This window comes from Theropithecus gelada, chromosome 3 (genome assembly GCF_003255815.1).
Source record: "Theropithecus gelada isolate Dixy chromosome 3, Tgel_1.0, whole genome shotgun sequence".
NCBI classification, from domain to species: Eukaryota; Metazoa; Chordata; class Mammalia; order Primates; family Cercopithecidae; genus Theropithecus; species Theropithecus gelada.
The window spans coordinates 162,005,477-162,022,433 of record NC_037670.1 but is presented as its reverse complement, the minus strand read 5'-3'; the positions used below and the strand labels follow the sequence as shown (position 1 = coordinate 162,022,433).

The following is a 16,957-nucleotide window of genomic DNA, read 5'->3' as shown; positions in this document are numbered from 1 at the left end:
AAAAGAAAGATTCCAGTTATCTTTACATCCTCCCATATTATATTTCCTATAGACAAAGTATCCGTCTATAGGAAACTCAGAACAGTTTCTTTTTCTTTTCCTTTTCTCTTGATTTTTCTGTTTCTTTTTAACTAAGACTATTTTTCAGAGCAGTTTTAAGTTTACAGAAAAAGTAAGTAGAAAGTACAGAGAATTCCATATATCCTCTCAACCTTCCCCCACCCCAGCCTCTCCACACACAGTTCTTACCTTTATTAACATCTTGCATTAATGTGGTTCATTTGTTACTATTGATGAGCCAATACTGATACATTATTATTACCTGAATCCCATAGGTACATTAGGATTCACTCTTTTGTCATGTAACTCTATGGGCTTTCACAAATTTGTAATGACATGCAGTCATTATTACCATATTGTACAGAATATTTCACAAGAAATACCTTGCATTATGTCTTTTCATTTCTCCCTTCCTCTCCCAAGCCCTTGGCAACCACTGATTCTTTTATTGCCACTACAGTTTTTGCCCTTTCCAGAATTTCACATAATTGGAATTATACATCATGTAGCCTTTTCAAATTGGCATCTTTCACTTAGCAATCTTCATTCAAAATACCCCTATGTCTTGTATTTGCTTTATAGCTCATTTCTTTTTATTGTTGAATAATATTCCATTGTCTGGGCATACCACAATTTATCTGTTCATCTACCGAAGGACATATTAGTTGCTTACAAGTTTTGGCAATTATGAATAAAGAGGCTATAAACATTCATGTGCAGATATTTATGTGGACATAATTTTCAACTCCATTGGGTAAATACCAAGGAGCTGATGCTAGATTGCATGGTAAGAGTATAGTTTTGTGAGAAGCTGCCAAGTTGTCTTCCAAAGCAGCTGTGCCATTTTATATTTCCACCAGCAATGAATGAGTGTTCCTATTGCTCCACATTTTCACCAGCATTTGGTGGTGGTAGGTTTTTTTTTTTCTTAATTTTAGTCATTCTATTAGGAGTATGTGGTATCTTTGTTGTTTAATTTGCAATTCTCTGATGACAGAAGATGTTGAGCATCTTTTGATGAGCGTATTTGCTTTCTGCAGTTTCTTTTTCTTTTTTTTTTTTTTTTTGAGGCGGAGTCTCGCTCTGTCGCCCAGGCTGGAGTGCAGTGGCCAGATCTCAGCTCACTGCAAGCTCCGCCTCCTGGGTTTACGCCATTCTCCTGCCTCAGCCTCCCGAGTAGCTGGGACTACAGGCGCCCGCCACCTCGCCCGGCTAGTTTTTTGTATTTTTAGTAGAGACGGGGTTTCACCGTGTTAGCCAGAATGGTCTTGATCTCCTGACCTCGTGATCCGCCCGTCTCGGCCTCCCAAAGTGCTGGGATTACAGGCTTGAGCCACCGCGCCCGGCTGCTTTCTGCAGTTTCTTCTCGTCAGATTTTGTTTAGATCTTTCGCCTAGTTTTTTAATGGGCTCTCTTATTGTTGAGTTTTAAGAATTCTATGTATTTATTAGGTACCAGTCATTTTTCTTTTTCTTTTTTTGCATCTCTTATGGATTCTTTATTATAGGCACCTAGATGTGGATTGCAGAGTTACAGAACACTTAGGAATACTAATACCTACTGTCAAAGTGCACAAATTTACACTCTGAAATAATTGATTTCATGACACCCTTGCCAGCATTGAATGTTATTTTTAATCTTATTTTAAAAGAAGTGAATATTCTAATTTGCGTTTATTTACTAAGCTTTCCCCCTGTATTCACTCACAATTTGTATCTAGGGTAATTACTCCTGTTTCAAGACAGAATGAATTAGATAGGACATGAACCAACTACAACAGTATAAATGAGATGGTTTCTCTGAGTATTTTCCATTGCTCAGATCTGGTTATTGGTTTGGTGAGCCTTGCTGAGACCAAGGCTAAGATTCTCAATGCACGTTCTCTCCAAGAGGTAGGAGAATATCATGAGGAGAAGGCATCATTATGTTCATGCGGGACAACCGGCTTCCTTCTGGTGCAAAATTTAAGATCAGCTTTCTTTTTGGTTTTTCTTCAGTCCCTCCCCCAACCCCCTATCCCCCGAAAGGCCCCAGGGTGTGATATTCCCCACCATTTGTCTATGTATTCTCATTGTTCAGCTCCCACCTATAGTGAGAACATGCGGTGTTTGGTTTTCTGTCCTTGTGATAGTTTGCTTAGAATGATGGGATACCAGTCTTTTATCAGATATGTGTTTTGCAAAGATTTTCACTCAGTCTGTGGCTAATTTTTCATTTTCTTAAAACTGTCTTTTCACAGAGTGGAAGTTTTCATTTTAATGAAGTCTGACAACCATTTTTGTCTTTCATGGATCATGCTTTTGGTGTTGTATCTAAAATGTTATTGCCATACCAAGCTTATCTAGCTTTTCTCCTATGTTATTTTGATGTTATTTTCTAGAGAATGTTTTTTTTTTTTTTAAAGGCTATTGATTTCTTAATACTATGTATAGGTTGATTAAATGATAGCAAGTACTTGCATAAACTCTATTGATTATGTTAGTAAATCTAAAATTGACGCTTAAGGAAATGTCAAGTTTTTAAAATGTGTATATACATAGTGTTAACAAGTTTATTCTAAGATTACTATCTATATTTTGATGGTTTACCATATTGTTCAATGCCTTTTCCTATTTTCTGACTTTTTAATTCTGTTTTTATATCTATTGTTCTTTTCAGAAGGTGATAACCTTTTTAAAAAAGCCTCCACAATTCATACATATATATTTAAAACTTAAAGCCCAATCTTTGCAAACCCTGTGGTTTCTGAGAAGCTTTTCTCTAAGGTATCACACCTTCTTTTAATGATCCTATTGAAGATAGTTTGTTTGCACTTTGTATAGGTAAATGGCTTCATATAGCTGCAATTCTATTTTAACAGTAATTGCACTGTAATAGCAAAAATGTCACATTTTTTTGGTCAGATTTTTAAAAAAATCTTTTAAAAAAATGCTGAGCTCTCAGCTCTTTATTTCCACAGTGACATCTTGTTAAATACATCACGGTACCTTGCAGAGAACGAATTAACTGCTGTGAGTTTTCTCCCTTTTTATAAATTCCATTATCACTTCCACGTGGACTTGGTATGAAAGGTGTGGCTCCTTCTGCTTTGGCTCATAGGGCCTTTGCTTGTGTCATCAAGCAGGCAGCTGTGATTCCCCTCATCTCCTTGTAGGTTTGATTGATTCTTTTATTTACAAGCTTTAGTTTCGACTCTACCCTTTAGAGACTTTCGCGCAACACATTATCTGCTATAAGAGGTTCTCACATATAGTCTGCTGAAATTGGTTTGGGAATTTGTGAAAGGGCAGTACATGTTGATAATAAAATTAAGGGTAAAAGTGGTGAATTAAATAAGGCTTAGAGGAGTGAATATAGGATGGTTTTTACAGGTAAGGACTTAATCTTAACAATAACCCATTAGGGTAGATAATATGATCTTTCTCAGTACATTGGGCCATTACATACTATATTGCAGAAGAACCAAGGGCAAGCTAAGCTCATTGAGCAAAATAATCAAAAGTATCTGGAATTGTAATTTTCCTGAATGTAGTTATTTACCAAGGATAATTAAACATTAAAATGAATGGTATGAGAATATGTACTATAGCAAAACTACCAAATTGATAATATCACAGGCTAACCAGACTGAAAACTAATACTGTTTAGTAAACACAATATCAAAAATCTTTGGGAAACACCTTTGAATATATTGTGCCTCTGATGTCATGAACAAACACCTCAAGTGAGAACATGGATTTTGTCTTATGCTTAGTTTGTGTTAACTATCATTGAGGTCTTCAGTTCAGTATTGGAAATTCTATTGTAAGGATTTTAATAGCAAAACAAGTCATAGTGATTTTCTGTAATAAACTTGATTAATTTCTAGGTACTCTTGTTATCTCTACTGTCCCAATAATAATTAGCATCAGCTCACAATTTGTAAAGTAAGCAACAATTACTTTAATTCTGTGACCCCTAAATTGCAGACAAGATTATATAGCAAGGCTGTCAACGGTTTTGATGAACTTGAGTCATGGCCTATAAGTTCACCTGGCCTACTGGAAAAGGAGAGGAAAGGGGAACCTTTAAAAATGACCAGATTTCTGCCAAGTATGTTCGTGAGATTGTGTCTGACTTCACTGGTAGTTTCTGAGTCTGATGGTTCTGTTCCTTTGTCCAGTCCTGGAGATATTTCCTCACTGTTCACAGCCTTTCCCTAGTGCTTGTGGAGCTCTACATATGGGACTCATGATTCTATCCTCAGCTGCTGGTCAACCTGTCACCAGTTTCTGCCTTCACTTCTCTGAGCTCAGTGTTGAAAGCTAGTAGAAACTCCATCCTTCTGTGTGGCCCAAGTTCAATGGAAAGTAGGAATAGTTCGAAACAGGGGCTCTTGAGTTAGAGAAACCTAGGATGAAAGCTGTTGTTCCCGTTTTGGTGGTTGTAACATTTAGGGCATGTTATCTATCTGAGACTCAGTTTCCTCATTTTAAAAATAGAAATAATGATATCCACCTCTCAGGATTGTGGCAAAGATTAAATAACACCGTAAAACTGGTACATTATTTATGTGAATGTAGGTTATTTTTTCTCCTTTCTCCTTGCCCTCCCTTTCTTTCTCCTCCTCTCCTTCCTTGTTCTTCTTCCTCCTCCTCCATCCTCCTCTTCTTTTTCCTCCTGTTTCTCTTCCTTCTCCTCCTTTTTCTTATGTAATTAGTGTTATCATTTTCATGTTCATCCATATTTATTCCACCCCTCCCTAAATTTATCATATGACACAGTGCTACGCAACATGACACACAATTATGTATCTTTAATATCACATGGATTTGATCATACTCCCAGATCACAGACAGTGGAAGTCTGTTCTGGCTTACCTGGCTTTTCCAGAAGTGTGGAGTATGATTCACTCGTGTAAGAAAATAAATTACTTCAGCTACTCCACTTCTCCTCTCAGTGCTACATCCTTGAACCCCCAGGCTTAGGCTCTGTATTAGTCTGTTTTCACACTGCTGGTAAGACATACCTGAGACTGAGGAATTTACAAAGGAAAGAGGTTTAATGGAGAACTAACAGTTCCACATGGCTGGAAAGCCTCACAATCATGGCGGAAGGCAAGGGGGAGCAAGTCACCTTTTATGTGAATGGCGACAGGCTAAGAGAGAGCTTGTGCAGGCAAACTCCCATTTTAAAAGCCATCAGATCTTGTGAGACCCATTCAGTATCACGAGAACAGCATGGGAAAGTCCCGCCCCCATGATTCATTCATCTCCCACCGGGTCGCTCCCATAACACATGGGAATTATGGGAGCTACAAGATGAGATTTGGGTGGGGACACAGAGCCAAACCATATCAGGCTCCAAGCAGCTGTGCTCAGGAAAAGTGATCCTAGCTCAATTCAGCATCTGGGAGCTCATGTAGTGGGCATGTGTATTAACCTCAGATTCTCATCTGTTGTGAATTTTCATTGGCCTCTATGCAATTCAGCATAAAGATGCTGTGCTGAAGCTGTGCCAGAATAAAATTTGCTTTAGACATCCCTGGGTAGGGCAGTTTACCTCAGAGTTGGTCTACAAGGGTCTTTTGGCTTTCTTCAACAAATAATTAATTCCCTTGAGGAAATTATTTGACTTTCTTTTGCATTATACCAGCTGATTCAAGTTTTCTTAAAACTCTACACTGTTGATGGGAATGTAAATTAATACAGCCACCATGGATAACATAATGGAGGCTCCTCAAAAATACTAAACATAGATTGACCATATGATCCAGCAGTCCCACTGCTGAGTATGTGTAGGTACAAAAGAAAGGAATCAGTATATGGAAGAGATATTTGGATGCCTGAGTTTATTGCAGCAGTATTCATAATAGCCAAGATATAGAAGCAACCTAAGTGTCTATCAGTGGATGAATGGGTAAAGACAATGTGGTATATATACACAATTGATTATTATTATGCCATAAAAATAATAAAATTCTGTCATTTGCAGCAACGTGGATGGAACTGGAGGGACAGTATGTTATGTGAAATAATCCAGACACAGAAAGACAAATAGGGCATGTTCTCTTTCATATCTAAGGGCCGAAAAAGCCAGTCACCTGAAGGTAGAGAGTAGAATAGTGATTACCAGAGACTCGGAAGGGTAGGGGTAAGGGGAAGTGGAGAGAGTTTGGTCAATGAGTGTGCAAATACAGATAGAAGAAATAACTTTTATGGTTCTATAGCACAGTAGGTGATAGTAGTTAATAATAATTTATTGTATATTTCAAAATACTAGGAAGAGAAGATTGAGACTTCTTCCAACATAAAGGAGTGATAAATGCTTGAGGTGATAGATTGCTCAATTACCCTGGTTTGATTATTATGCGTTGTATACATGTATCAAAATATCACTTGGACCCCATAAATATGTAAAATTCTTATGTGTCAATAAAAAATTAAGAAACAACTCTAGGCACCTTTCATTGTAACCTTTAACAACATTGGTTTTTAAAGCTTTGGGCAATTCAGTCTCATATATAGGGTACCCGAGCTTGATTTATTACCTGGTTGTTTATAATTTGTGGTGAAATATATATTTTAGAAATTATATTCTGTTATGTTTTATCTTGGTGTATATAGACTTTAAAAGTTTTTTATGGATATAAGAGTACCACTGTGGATTGGTTGCTAGAAGATTTTGAATTTGCTGAGGATGAATAGTTTTAATTTATGCATTATTTGCAATAATTTGCATAACAAGTTCAAGTAGTCTAACTTCAAGTATAGAATACAAAATTAATTAGTATGACCTGTGGGCATTTTACTTCAAACATAAAATCCAGAGCATGCACATGTAAAATGTATAATGGATTTCTCAACCAATTAATTTAATCACATTCTGGATTATGAGACATTTAAACAAACAGGAAATAGGGAAAGAGGGTTAATGGAGGCCAGGTTAGTGAAGCCATAGAAGGGTGCCAGGGCAGGACTTATATTTTGGCTGGAAAGGAGTAATTGGTAATATAATTTTCTCAGGGCTTAATAGCATCAGTTAATTCCACAGTGTAGTTCCTATTACTGTACCAGAATTGGTCAAAGCTTCCTCATTGTTTTAGTCTGCTCGGGCTGCCAAAACAAAATATTATACACTGGGTGGCTTAAGTAACAGACATTTATTTTTCACAGTTCTGAGGGCAGGAAGTCCAAGCTCAGGATGCCAGCATGGTTGGGTCTGCTGCGAGCTCTCTTGCTTGCTTACAGATGGCTGCCTTCTTGCTCTGTCCTCAAATTTGTGTGTATTAGTCCAGGTTCTCTAGAGAAATAGAACCAACTGGATATATATACACACACACACATATATATATGTGTATATATATATGTACACATATATATGTAACAGGACATCTATTATGGTGATTGGCTCATGTAATTATAGTGGCCAAGAAGTCCCACAGGATACCTTCTGAAAGTTGGAGGACCAGGAAAGCCAGTGGTGTAAATCAGTGCAAGCCCAAAGACCTGAGAACCCGGGGAGCTGGTGGTGTATCTTCCAGTCTGAGAGCCTGATAACTGGAGTGCAGGAGTGGGGTATGACTGGTGTAAGTCCTGGAAAGAGAACCGGGAGCCATGATGTCAGAGGACAGGAGAAGATGGATGTCTAAGCTCAAGAAGAAAGAATTCACTTTTATTCCACCTTTTTGTTCTATCCAGGCCCCAGACAGATTGGATGACACGATGACACTTGCCCACATTGACAAGGGTGGGTCTTCTTTACTCACTCCACTGATACTAATGCTAATCTCTTCTGGAAACACCCTCACAGACACAGCCAGAAATTGTGTTTTGCCAGCTATCTGAGTGTCCCTTAGCCAAGTCAAGTTGACACATAAAATTAATCATCACAATGTGTATATACAATTCAGAGGTTTAAAGATTAGTTGTAAAATAGGCACTGGTGTACCTGCCACTTAGATTAAGAAATAGAACAAGTACCACCCCTCACTGTTCTACTGGGATAACTACTTTACATTATATTTCCATTCTTTTGATAGGTATATATTTTACCACCAACGTATATGTCCCTAAACCAGATATTGAGTGGTTTTGAAAAACTAAGTAGCAGATCCAAATCCCCCTGTATAAAGAAAAGGTGATGCTTTCAGTTTTAGCTTAAGGTTCCCAAGAAAGCTGAAAAGAGTCTCTAGTACATTGTCGGGCTTCAGTTTTTCTGAGAGTACACACGGACTCATTCTGAGAGAATTTAGTGGGCAAGGTAATGACTGAGTCCTGGGCAGTCCTTGGCAGGTGTTAAGTTGAGTTCTAGCTATCAAATGAAAATATTATCACAGGGAAGAGGTTTCTTTGAATTTTTCTGTTTCACTATGATCTAACTCTTGCTCTCAGGAATAGGTTCAGGCAGAGCACATCAGGGGGTGATATAGTGTTAATATATTTTATATAACACTCATTCTTATTACAGATTCAACTTTATTGGGGCAGATAACCCAGTAGCTCCTTGATAGACGATGGGTCCTTCATTCAGCTCTTGCACTTGTTTGATTGTCTGAGTTATGTGTAAAAGTCTCTTTGAAGGCCTTGTTTCATGGTCTTCTTTCCTGTATGGTTGCCTTTGAGAAGTTCTAAAACATTCCGAATTTTAATGCTTTGTATATGATCTGGTTTTTCCTTTCTGTAAGCTTGTAGATTCTTCCCTTTGTTCCCAGTACTCTTCAATTTCAAAACAAGATGATGTTATTTTGTTCTGTAGTTATTGTGCTTGGCGTTTGGTGGATCATTTCAGTTTGGAAACTAATTGTTTTAGGAAATATTCTTCATTTTGCTTTTTATATTTATTCTCTATTTTCTTTTGTTTTTTTGAAACTCCTATTATGGGGATGTTTTTTGAAACTCCTATTATCAAGACCTCCTGGACTAGGTTTCTATTTTTTATTTTTTCTCTCCTACTTTCTATCTCTTTTTATTTTTGCTCTACTTTTTTAGAGATTTTCTCAACTTTATATTCTAACTTTTCTAATGAGGTCTCTATTTGATCAAATTTTTATTTTCAAAGGGTTTTGTACTATTTTATTCTCCGAATGAGGCTCCTCTTTTTTCCTTCATATTCTTTGTATCATTTAATATTATTTTTCCATTTCATGTGTGGACCATTTTCTCTCAACTCTCTGAGGATATTAAAAACATCATGTTTAAAGTATTTTTCCCTGTGCAAGTTCATTTTCTATTTTAAAAATATTTTAGAATTAGGGGTATATGTGCAGGTTTATTATACAGGTAAATTTTGTATCACAGGTGTTTAGTATCCAGATTATTTCACCACCTAAGTAATAAGCATAGTGCCAGATAGGCAGTTTTTTGATCCTCACACTCCTTCTTCTCTCTACCATCAAGGAGGCCCTGGTGTCTAGTGTTCCCTTCTTTTCATCCATGGGTACACAAAGGTGGGGAATATTTAGATCCTACTTATAAGTGAGAATATGTGATATTTATTAAATAGATTTCTGTTCCTGAATTAGTTCACTTAGGGTAATGGCCTCCAGCTCCATCCATGTTGCTGCAAAGGACATGATCTCTTTTTTTTTTTTTTTTTTATGGCTATATAGTATTGCATGGTGTATATGTACCACATTTTCTTTATCCACTCTACCCTTGATGGGCATTTAGATTGATTCCATGTCTTTGCTATTGTGAATAGTCCTGCAGTGAACATACACGTGCATGTGTCTTTATGTTAGAGTGATTTCTGTTCTTTTAGGTATATACCCAATAGTGAGATTGCTGGGTCAAGTGCTAATTCTGTTTGAGTTCTTTGAGTAATTGCCAAACTGCTTTCCACAATGGCTGCAATAATTTACATTCCCACTAACAGTGTGTAAGCACTCCCTTTTCTCCACAACCTCACCAGCATCTGTCATGTTTTGACTTTTTAGTAATAGCCATTTGGCTGGTGTGAGATGGCATCTCATTGTGGTTTTGACTTGCATTTCTCTAATGGTCAGTGATGTTGAACTTTTTTTTATATGATTGATTGCCAGATTGAAATGTGTCTGTTCATGTCTTTTGCCCACTTTTTTTTTTTGTAAATTTGTTTAAGTTATTTATAGGTGCTGGATATTACACCTTTGTCAGATGCATTATTTGCAAATATTTTCTTCCATTCTGTAGGTTGTCTGTTTATTCTTTTGATAGCTTCTCTTGCTGTGCAGAAGCTCTTCAGCTTAATTAGGTCTTATTTGTCAGTTGTTGTTGTTGTTGCAATGGCATTTGGCATCTTTGTCATGTAAACTTTGCCAAGTCTTATGTCCAGAATGATGTTTCCTAGGTTATCATTCAGGGTTTTTATAGGTCTGGGTTTTACATTTAAGTCTTTAATCCGTATTGAGATGATTTTTGTATATGGTATAAGGGAGGGGTTCAGTTTCCATCTCTGCATATGGCTAGTCAGTTATTCCAGCATCATGTATTGAAACAGGGAGTCCTCTTTCCATTACTTGTTTTTATCAACTTGATTGAAGATCAGGTGGTTGTAGGTGTGTGGCACTATTTCTGGGCTATTTTGTTTTATTTGTCTATTTGTCCGTTTTTGTACTAGTATCATATTGTTTTGGTTACTATAGCCTTGTAGTATAGTTTTGAGTATTGTGATGCCTCCAGCTTTTTAAAAAAGTTATAATTGCCTTGGCTATTTGGGCTTTTTTTTTTGGCTCATGTGATTTTTAAAACAGTTTGTTCTAATTCTGTGAAGAATATCATTGGTAGTTTGATAGGAATAGCATTGAGTGTGTAAATTGCTTTGGGAGGTATGGCCATTTTGGTGATATTGATTCTTCCTAGAGCATGGAATGTTTTCCTGTTTGTTTGTGTTATCTCTAATTTCTTTGAGCAGTGCTTTGTAATTGTCATTATAGGGATCTTTCACCTCCCTGGTTAGCTGTATTCCTGGGTATTTTATTTTGTTTGTGGCTATTGTGAATAGGTTTGTGGTTTTTTAAATTTTATTCTCAACTTAGATGTTATGTTGTTGGTGTATTGGAATGCTACTGATTTTTGTACATTTATTTTGTAACCTGAAACTTTGCTGAAGTTGTTTATCAGAAAAAGGTGATTTTGGGCAGAGATTCTCGGGTTTTTTATGTGTAGAATCTTATTGTCTGCAAACAGAGATAGTTTGATTTCCTCTCTTCCTATTTGGGTGCCTTTTATTTCTTTCTCTTGACTGATTGCTCTGGCTACAACTTCTAGTACTACGTTGAATAGAAGTGGTGAGAGTGAGCATCTTTGTCTTGTTCTGATTTTTAAGGGGAATGCTGCCAGATTTTACCCATTCAGTATGATGTTGGCTATGGGTTTATCATAGATGACTCTTATTATTTTGAAGCATGTTCCTTCAGTGCTTAGTTTGTTGAGGGTTTTTAACAAGAAAGGATGTTGAATTTTGTCAAAAGCCCTTTCTACATCTGTTGAGATGATCATGTAGTTTTTGTCTTTAGTTCTATTTATCTGATGTATCACATTTATTGATTCATGTATGTTGAACTTCCTTGAATCCAAGTAGGGATAAAGCCTACTTGACCATGGTGGATTAGCTTTTTGATGTGTTGCTGGATTTGATTTGCTAGTATTTTGTTGAGGATTTTTGCATTTATGTTCTTGAAGGATTTGTGTGTGTGTGTGTGTGTGTGTGTGTGTGTGTGTGCGTGTGTGTGTCTGCCAGGTTTTGGTATCAGGATGATGCTGGCCTCACCAAATGAGTTAGGGATGAGCCTCTCCTCCTCAGGGTTTTCTTTTCTTTTCTTTTCTTGAATAGTTTCAGTAGGAATCGTACCAGCTCTTCTTTATACATCTGCTAGAATTTGACTGTGAATTTGTCTAGTCCTGGGCTTTTTCTGGTTGGGCTTTTTTATTACTGATTCTGTTTTGGAACTCATTATTGGACTATTCAAGGATTTAATTTCTTCCTGGTTCAATCCTGGGAGGAGGTATATTTCCAGGAATTTCTCAATTTTTTCCTGTTTTTCTAGCTTGTGTGCAGAGAGGTATTCACAGTAGTCTTTAAGGGTGTTTTATATTTCTGTGGGGTAAGAAGTGTCACTTCTGATTGTGTTTATTTGGATCTTCTCCCTGTTTTTCTGTATTAGTCTAGCTAACAGTCTATCTTATTAGTTATTAAAAAAAGCAACTCCTGGATTTGTTGATCTTCTGAGTGTTTTTCACTGTCTCAATTTTCTTTAGTTCAACTCTGATTTTGGTTATTTATTGTCTTCTGCTAGCTTTGGGGTTTATTTGCTCCTGTTTCTCTGGTTCCTCTAGTTGTGATATTAGATCATTAATTTGAGATCATTCTAACTTTTTGATGTGGAAATTTGGTGCTATAAACTCCTTGTAACAACATTTTAACTGTGTCCCAGAGATTCTAGTATGTCATGTCTTTGTTCTCATTAGTTCCAAATAATTTATTAATTTTCACCTTAATTTCATTATTTCCCCCAAAGTCATTTGTGAGCATTTTGTTTATTTTCCATGTAATTGTACAGTTTTGAATGATTTACTGAGTACTGATTTTTATTTTTATTTAGTTGTGGTCCAACTGTGTGGTTGGTATGATTTTGCTTTTTTGAATTTGCTGAGGATTGTTTTGTGTCTGATTGTGTGGTCGATTTTAGGGTATGTGCCATGTGCAGATGAGAAGAATGTACATTCTGCTGTTTTGGAGTAGAGACGTCTATAGAAGTCTATTAGGTTCATTTGGTCAAGTGTTGAGTTCAGGTCCTAAATATCTTTGTTAGTTTTCTGTCTTGATTATCTGTCTAATACTGTCAGTGGGGTGTTAAAGTCTCTCACTATCATTGTGTGATTATCAATTACCTTTGTAGGTCTCTAAGAATTTGCTTTATGAATCTGGGTGCTCTTGTGTTAGGTGCCTATATATTTATGATAATTCATTCTTATAGAATTGAACCCTTTACCATTATGTAATGCTATTCTTTGTCTTTTTTGAATCTGTGTTGGTTTAAAGTCTATTTTGTCTGAAATAGATTGCTTTTTTCTGTTTTCTGTCTTTTTTCCATTTTCTGTCTTTTCTGTTTTCTGTCTGCTTGGTAGATTTTTTTGTATCATCGCATGTGACCTGGGTCTCTTGAAGACAGCATACCATTTGATCCTGTGTCATTATCCAACTTGCCACTCTGTGCCTTTGAAATGGGGCATTTAACCCATTTACATTCAAAGTTAGCATTAATATGTGTGACTTTGATCCTGTCACTGTGTTGTTAGCTCATTATTGTGCAGATTTGTTTGTGTGATTGCTTTATAGTATCACTGGTCTGTGTATTTAGGCATGTTTTTGTAGTGGCCAGTAATGGCCTTTCCTTTCCATATTTAGTACTCTCTTCAGGACCTCTTATAAGGCAGGTCTGGTGGTAATGAATTCTCTTAGTATTTGCTTGTCTGAAAAGGATCTTATTTTTCCTTTGCTTTGAAGTGTAGTTTGGCTACATATAAAATTCTTGGTTTGAAATTCTTTTCTTTAAGAATGCTGAATATAGGCCCCTGATCTCTTCTCTCTTATAGGGTTTCTGCTCTAAGGTTAGCTGTTAGCCCGATGGGTGATGTAGGTGACCTGCCCCTTCTTTCTAGCTTCCTTAAACTTTCTTTCTTTCTTTTCTTCCTTGGAGAATCTGACGACTGTGTGTCTTGGTGATGATCTTCTTGTGTAATATTTCACAGGGTTTCTCTTCATCTCCTGAACTTGAATGTTGTCCTCTCTACCAAGGTTGGGGAAATTTTCATGGATGGTATCCTGAAATGTATTTTCCAAGTTGCTTGCTTTCTCTTTTTCTCTTTGAGGAATGCTGATAAGTCATAGACTTGGTCTCTTTAAATAATCCCATATTTCTCAGACATTCTGTTCATTCTTCTTCGTTATTTTTTCTTCATACTTGTCTGAGTTATTTTGGAGGACTGGTCTTCATGCTCTGAGATTCTTGCTTCAGCTGGTCAGTTCTGCTGTTAATAACTTGCAGTTGTATTCTGAAATTCTTGAGTTTTTCAGCTCTAGCATCTCAGTTTAGTTATTTCTTAAAATGGTCATTTCATCTTTCATCTGCTGTATCATTTTATTGTATTCTTTAGAATTTTTGGATTGGGTTTTAACATTCTTCAGAATCTCGATGATCTTCATTCCTGTCCATATTCTGATTCTATTTCTGTCATTTCAGCTATTTCAGCCTGGTTAAGAACCATTGCTGGGGAACTAGTGCAGTCATTTGGAGGTAAGAAGACTCTCTAGCTTTTGGAGTTGCCAGAGTTCTTGCGCTGGTTCTTTTTCATCTTTGGGGGCTGATTTTCCTTCAGTCTTTGAAGTTGCTATCTTTTAGATATTTTTGGGTTTTGTTTGCTTTATTTTCTTTGGTGTTGTTGGGTGTTTGATTATGGTATAAGGTGGGTTTGGTCAACTGGCTTCATTTCTGGAATATTTTAGGGGGCCAGTGCTCAGTTCAACACTCCTGAGCTGTGTGCTTTAACTCTGGGGGGCTCATTTTGGGCCCCCTGCTTTCTTCTCTGGCTCCTCAGGGTTAGGAACCTGTTGCCCTGATGGGCGGTGACAGCCAAAGAGCTTCACTGGGTGGTGGAAATGAAATCTGTGCTCATTTGTACACGCCAGAAATAGCAGCGGTGTGATGAGGTGCATGCTCATCAGCTGGAGTGGGGCACTGGTGGGCCAGGGGTTTCCAGCCTCCATACAGGCATTTGTATGTGGCAGTAATAGTGGGTGCGGTGGGGCACTGGCAGGTGTGGGGCTGGTGGTCTCCATGTGTGCATTCACACTGGAGGCAATGGCAGCATAAGGCAGAGAGTGGGGCTGCTGATCTTCATTTGTGTACTTGTGCTAACAGTGGTGGTACAGCTGGGTGAATGGGAGCAGGTTGTGCTCATGCTGGCAGCAGTGGCACAGTGGGTTGTAGATACGTACTGGCAGGGAAGGGTAGGCAAGGTCTTCTGGCACATACACACTGGCAAAATGATATGGGGGTGGCCTTGGATGAGTACATGCCAGCAAAGTGGTACAGAGGATGCTGCAGTGGTGGGAGGGTGCAGGTGGGCTGACATGCCTTGGCAGGGGCCACTGTGCTGGAGCTATTTGATTGTCAGGCACAGTCTGCCAGCACAGGAGCTATTATGCATGTCCCTGGGAGACACCCCAGTTGAGCATTTGCGGCTGCACTGCAAGCAGGAGAGGCCAGCACACAGGGGTCACTCAGGTCAGACTGGCCCAGATCTCTTCAGGTCTGACAGCTCCCCTAAGGCTAAAGTTTCCTAGGGGAGCATGGGACGCCTTGGGGGATGGGCATCCCTGGTCATGCTTCACTGCAGACATTGCTGCCCCAAACCCTTTGGGCTCCAGCCAGCTGGAGCCCTGCCCCTACCACCTCTCTAAGTAACTGTTCTTTCCAGCTTACGTTTCTGTGGGGGTCATGTGGTCTCCTGCTGCCAGGATTCTATAAGTCCATGGTGAGAGTAGGTCATTCCTTGCCTGCTCAACTCACCACTACCCCAGGGGCAACTGAGGGCCAGGAACTGATGTATGGTAGCCCCATGCAGGGCTGCCAGCTTTCTCCCGCTTAAGCCCAACATCTGTGTCCTCCCTCTAGCCATTCTCAATGCTTTCCTTCTGAAGATCTGCTTAAAGTCTTCCTGATGTCCTGGTCCCTCAATGGCAGATGTTCCTTCTGGCTGTGTCTATTCAGCTATCTTGCCTGGAGAATCCTGTGTATTTTGATCTTTGGCTTCTGCATTAGAAAGATTTCTCAATTTTCTGATCACTTTTGCCTTTCACTTCGTTATTAAAAGTGGGAAATATAAAAGCTGCCTGGAAGTTCTGAGCTCATGCATAAAGCTTATTGACTTCAAGCTTCAATGTGAGGGAACTGGGTGAACTGTTTCTTGGGAATGATGAATCAGTGCTGTCTTTAGACCTATAGGAGAGGTGCTTCAGCTTTAGATGTCCCGGATATGTACCATTTCTGGCTTTGCCCTGCTTCATGGGATGATGTGTCTAAAGTGCAAAGGAAAAGGGCTTGTCTAAGGATTTCTCTATCCTTTTCTAGACTATGCTTTGGATTCTTAGAATTCCTGCCCCAACAGCTCCAGACCTGCTTCTAGGATCTCCATAGGCCTCTTCTGGTCTAGTCTCCCAGGAGTCATGTGGAGTGGGCGGGCATAGGACTAAGGAAGGCCCTTCCTTTGGGGCAGCAGTTTGCATGGGCTTTGGAGAAAGCTTGAGGATATGGTCTGTAATGTCTGTATACATACGCACAAGGACTTTCGTGTTTTGAACATATCCACGGAGTGGAAAGAGAAGGAGGTCTGACTGTGGACCACAAGAACTATGTTTTGTTCTAATACTCCTTGGAGTACAAGAATTATGAGTTTCAGCATCTCATTTAGGTAACTACAAAGGAATATTTATCAGGATAGGAAGATAGAACATATTTCACTTAACAGTTTTGGGAATTCACATTAAACTTATAAATATATTGAAATATGGAATGCAGGTCTTTATGTTCTTGACTTGAGCCTTATAAATGTTGGGAGTGGGCCTGTTCTCATGTTAATGTATTTCCTCATGGTTTTGTCAGATTCCACTGAGATGAGTTTTCAATGTTTTTCTAAGAAAGTAAGGTTCTGGCTGCCAGCTTTTAGGGAATTCAGTGTGGGAAGAAAGCTGGGGATCACTGCAGTCTTCAGATAATCAATTAATCTTCATTTTCTGTAAGGTAACTGCACCTGCCCACAATGGGTGGTGGATATCTGGTGATCTAACATCCGTTGCTTCTATCTTAACCACCTCCTTTAACCTCAGCTCCTGAGGCACATGGTACTGCCAGTTTGCAAGCCTTTTGAGGGTTTTG

General features: G+C 38.4%; 1 protein-coding gene across 4 annotated transcripts in view; it reads left to right on the top strand.

Moving 5' to 3' along the window:
* The window catches only part of DGKI (diacylglycerol kinase iota), a 467,910-nt gene that overhangs the window by 350,609 nt on the left and 100,344 nt on the right, over nucleotides 1-16,957 (top strand). For 2 of the 4 annotated variants that reach the window (XM_025379313.1, XM_025379316.1), the window contains exon 22: nucleotides 14,264-14,317. The exons of the other annotated variants lie outside the window; for them this stretch is intronic. In XM_025379313.1, the coding sequence (XP_025235098.1) occupies nucleotides 14,264-14,317 (54 nt within the window). The remainder of the gene's footprint in view (nucleotides 1-14,263; nucleotides 14,318-16,957) is intronic. 4 annotated transcript variants of the gene reach the window in all.